The sequence below is a fragment of the Pempheris klunzingeri genome, chromosome 11 (genome assembly GCF_042242105.1).
Source record: "Pempheris klunzingeri isolate RE-2024b chromosome 11, fPemKlu1.hap1, whole genome shotgun sequence".
In the NCBI taxonomy this organism is placed as follows: domain Eukaryota; kingdom Metazoa; phylum Chordata; class Actinopteri; order Acropomatiformes; family Pempheridae; genus Pempheris; species Pempheris klunzingeri.
In genome coordinates, this window is record NC_092022.1 from 21,280,052 (window position 1) to 21,284,793 (window position 4,742).

The 4,742-nt window shown below is 43.4% G+C and overlaps 1 protein-coding gene across 1 annotated transcript; it reads right to left on the reverse strand.

Moving 5' to 3' along the window:
- Positions 1 to 1,896: 1,896 nt before the first annotated feature.
- Positions 1,897 to 3,029, reverse strand: fam43b (family with sequence similarity 43 member B). The gene has a single exon (XM_070840162.1). It carries the CDS (start codon positions 2,944 to 2,946, stop codon positions 1,951 to 1,953), a length of 996 nt encoding a protein of 331 aa, XP_070696263.1. The 5' UTR covers positions 2,947 to 3,029; the 3' UTR covers positions 1,897 to 1,950.
- Between the last annotated feature and the right edge of the window lie 1,713 nt (positions 3,030 to 4,742).

Below are 4,742 nucleotides of genomic sequence, written 5' to 3' on the forward strand. Positions count from 1 at the left end.
CTATTTCTCTTTAGAAACAGAATTCTTAATGAGGCCACTGTCAAATCAAACAGTATTTGATGTTATGTAAGGCAGTTAAACTGAATTCATGAACAGGTTCAACATAAATAATTTCATAGAGCATTAATATATGCATTGCGCTGAAATACAATATTTTGATGCTATGATGTGGGAAATAAACACTGACTCATAGTTGTTCAAAGACAGAGATGCTGATAATGTGAAAAGCTGCCACTACTCAAACATGCCTCAGTTTTAAAATGCGTCATTGTTGTCACTTGCTGATCTTTGTGTGATTCCACTAAAACATTTTTAAGACTCTGTCGTCACTAAAATGGCTGATGTTTGCAGTAAAATGGTTGATGGGTGAGTCAACTTCCCGGTCCCTTCGTTTTGGATCACTTGCCCCTGTCAGAGCCTGACAGCCGTCCTGCCAAGGCAGGTGCTTTATGTTCATTTCCTGAACAATTCAATCCACTGATTAATTGCTCCCCTCAGAGTAAAAGGCTGAGAAGTCAGTACAAGGCCTGCAGAAATGTATCAAAACACATTAACATCTAATGGGACTTTAAAGTTGCCAATGGCAAAAAAACATCTTTCTTAAATACAGTTTCATAGCTCGGGAGGCATATTAAGCCAGTGTAGATGTGTGTTTTTTTTCTTTGAAGTGTAGGTAACTCTTACTTTCACATCAGAAGGATGCAAATACACAGTGGTGGAATGCAGAGTTGTTGGATTCATTTGAATAATCTCTTTGAAAATCTAGAAATACCCTCCCTTTGAGATACAAGAAGGAAACCCAAGTGAGGGTGATTTTTATTCGTCATATTTGGAAAAAAGATAGCTTCACCTCGTCACAATGCATCTTCAATGACAGTAGCACAGATATCATCAACAGGAAAATTACCTAAAGTTATGTTTAAAACAGTTTGTGTTAAATTGCAAGGGTCCATCTGCATTTTTGCAAGGGCTTGTGTGGAAAAACTGCATTAAGTAAACTTGGCTAAAAGATAGAGCATTGCAATGGCAAATTGAGATCTGTTTTTGTTGTTCTTGTTGATTTGGCAAACCAGGTGAGACCACAGTAGGTATACTGAAAAAAATGCAATACACAAATTAAACATTGCCGCATGAACATTGCGTATTTCATCGCTGGTCACACATTTATCACAGTGTTCATTTGAAAAGATCAAAGATGCCACATGAAAAAAGACAAAAGCTCTGCATGAAAAGGTTACTGCTGACATGTCATGCATAAATGATAAGGACGGTAACAAATGACAGCAATAAACGTGTCGACTCAATGGCTTGCTTCCTAAATTATAGCCTTATTCATTAGTCGGCTGGGATCATTAGCAAAACCGTAATAAACTTCGTCTCGCGATTGTAAGCACTCACAAAGGTCAGTCTGTGAACAATTTGAGTGAGGATTGTCGTATTAGAAAAATTACACAAATTTACAAAGAACCTCCCTGAAAAAAACATATTACAAGTTGATCTGAAAAATGTCCCTGCTGACAAACACGGCGTTAATTATACTCACAAAAATACGAGAGAGAGGACTAATAAACACATCCTGCTCGGTGCTGCGATCAATATGTGACCCGCATGTCAGTGATCTCGGCGTCAGTGCTCGCCTGCTTTCTGAGACCATTGCCGTCGTTCGTCATTGTGCTATCGTTAGTCTGTGCATCATCAGCCCTCTTTGTAAACACGCAGTTTCCCAAACTGCTACAGTCAAACCAGCGTCTGAGCCATCTGGCCAGAATGAAAAACACTCCCACAGAACGATCTTCTGCCTTTTTCTCTGCCATCCGGTAGTAGGAGAAGTTTCTGGTAAACACTTCACGTTACATGGACGGGGCAGGAGGGAGCCTGAGTGGGGTACCAGTGAAGGGCAAAGAGAGGAATGTGTTAATGCAGAGTCGCATTCTTTAAACTGCGTTATAGTCACACCAGAGAGGTTATGAATGTAAACGTGTTGTTGTTGCTGTCGCTGACAAAGTTGATTTGGCACTGCTCCAGTCTGGCAATATCCCCAATGTCCAACTCTGATAATAACTGAGTTGGGTCCGTGTTTGTTGTGAAAACCTTCTGCTTCTCCTGCTGCTCCTCCACATACTCCTCTGGCTCCCTAGGCTCTTGCTTCTCATCTTTGCTTTCCTCCTCCTCTTCTTCTTCCTCTGTGATGGAGCAGAGGCGGGTGGTGCTCCCGGGGTTGTCGGTAGGCGGTCTGTAGTGGCACTGCCCGTTCAGCAGCCTCCTCAGTGGCATCAGGGGCACCGCTTCCTCACCCAGCAGCTGCTGCTGGCAGTGCCGGAAATCGCTCTGACGCTTCAGCCGCTTGAACTCGCTGAAGGCGGAGGTGGCGTTGTGGTAGAGGCTGTGAGCGATGGCCTGGGCCTTCTCCGACTTGCTGACCAGGACAGCGTGACACCGGAGCACCACGGCCATGTTCTTGACCTGGTGCCTATAGATCCAAGCGAGGATCTTGGGCCGGTACGGGTCAGCATTGCAGTGGGTGATTCTGTTCAGGGAGTAAAGGTGGATGGGTTTCTTTTTCCCAGATTTGTCAGCACTCATCCGGATACCTTGCGGCCCCACTGTTAACCTCATCTTGACACTCTGCTCCCCGTAGTTGCTCCTCGCCCAGATCTTGGCCACCGCTTCCTGGGTACAGCCGTCTCCCTTTGCCGTGATGGTGACCACACTCCCCAGGTAGCGCACATTATAAACAGGCTCCTCTTTGTTCAGTTCCACCTTTTGCCGTTTGGTGTGGAAGATGTTGCCCACCCAGTCGAAGGGGCAGTCGGGCAGCAAGTCAGGACAGGAGCGCAGAAGGGAGGAGAGGATGGAGTGGTAGGTCAGCCCAGTCCCTAGGCTCTTGGGTTTACTCTTGGCCTCATCCTCCACCAGAACAAACTTATTCCTTTTCCAGGGCAGCATGGTACGGGAGGAGTTGGAGCGAGTGAGCCCCTCTGCCGCTGCGTTTGCTCTTATCAGCCAAGGCAAAAGAGTAGTAAAGCCGGTGTGTGTGCGAGGGAGAGAGGAAAAGCAAAGAGAAGCTGTTCCACGAAGCACAGAAGAGAGACTGAGAGCTGCGAGCCTCAGTCAGCCTGTTCCCCCGCTCGCTCCTCCTTCCTCTCCTCCTCCTCCTCTTTCTCCTCTGTTGTCTGCATCATGCAGCGCTGATCAACGCAGGAGCCTCAGCCAGGCGCTCAGGCACCCTCAACCCCCTCCCTGCTTCGTTGTTTTGCTTCCAAATGGCTCCCTACCAAAGCGCTATTTATCCGTCCAGCTTTGCTCTGAGGTATCACTGTATTTCTGTTGCGTGTAAACCTGAGGTGGAGGAGGAGGGTACGTCGCCAAGTCATTCTCTCTCAGAGGACTTGGGTGACTAATTCTGGTAATTAATTCTTCATGTTCGGTGTGTTGTTAAAATGAACACATCAACAGAATGACCTTGTTGCATTGTTAGCGTCAGGATAAACGAGGTTTGGATCCAAAACAGAAAATCCATTTGAATGACAACTCAGTTTAAATCTGTCCTGTTCTCTAATGCTGTTTGTTTGCATTAGTCATTTTGAAGTCTGATTAATTAAGAAAGACACAACGGGCAGAATTATCATCTTTAACATAAACTTTATCAGCATGTAGGTGAAGAAATGCCTTATTTATGTACAATATATGGTCAAACTAATTATGGATTAGACTTAAACTGACATTGGAGTGATAGTACTAAATAATTCAAGAGTAACTCAAAGGAGAGAAAGTTTCTTGAAAATAGTTTGTTCGCACTTGCATCTTAAGATTAAAGGGATGAAGCATAAATTATGCATTTGAAATAAGGAGTCCCAGTATACTTGTGACTGGAAATGTAACATACTGTAGGTTTGTTCTAAATCAAAGGTCCTATATATGTCATTAAGAACATTAATGCAGCAGCAAACATCTATTTGAAATGTAAACATGTTACAGAGCAGGGGAGCCTGGGGTTGTTGTTGCACTTTCTACTCTCATGGGAATTGCTCATCATCAACACATCTTATAATAGTCTTCCCAATGTTAGAGGGAAGCTTAAGGTCTTGCGTTGAAATGGGTGCCCCTTTAATTATAACTTCTTTCAACTGTAATGTAGTAATTGACCATCAAAGACACTCTTACTATGGGGTTAGTTGTCCCAATGGTTATCAGGGGGTTTCGGTAAAAAAATGGGATTTTAAAAAGCCTTTATAACTTTAAAGTTTTTGAAGCTAGAGATATTAAATCATTTAAAATAAATAGAATCACCAACTTTACAATACTCATTATATTTGTCTCACTGTTAAAAGCATGAATACAAATTTCTATTAAAAAATCTAGTTTTTATTAAAGCAACTGTTTCATAACAACAATTACAAAAACAACAGCAACATGAAAAATGATTGTGACCCATAAAAAATAAAATAAATTCTCCTCACCTCAATGTTTTGTGTATCTTACACAGAATAGACATGAGCATGACATCACACTAAATGTCTGGTGTCAACATGGTGAAACGGCGCACTCAGTACAGTTTGGCTGTAACAAGCACTGTGACAACCAGCCTCGTGAGACAACCAACCCAACTCTCCCCTAATGACGCCCTGAGCACAGAATGAAGTCACACTCCCTCTTTAAGTGAATCGCCCCCTTCTCCCTCACCCCTGTGATGGCTGCCACTGGTCTCAGCGGATGGGATCAGGATTGCAAAAATCAATATT

Excerpts from the sequence above, each read along its gene's own strand:
- fam43b (XM_070840162.1), bottom strand. The coding sequence starts at position 2,946 with ATGCTGCCCTGGAAAAGGAATAAGTTTGTTCTGGTGGAGGATGAGGCC.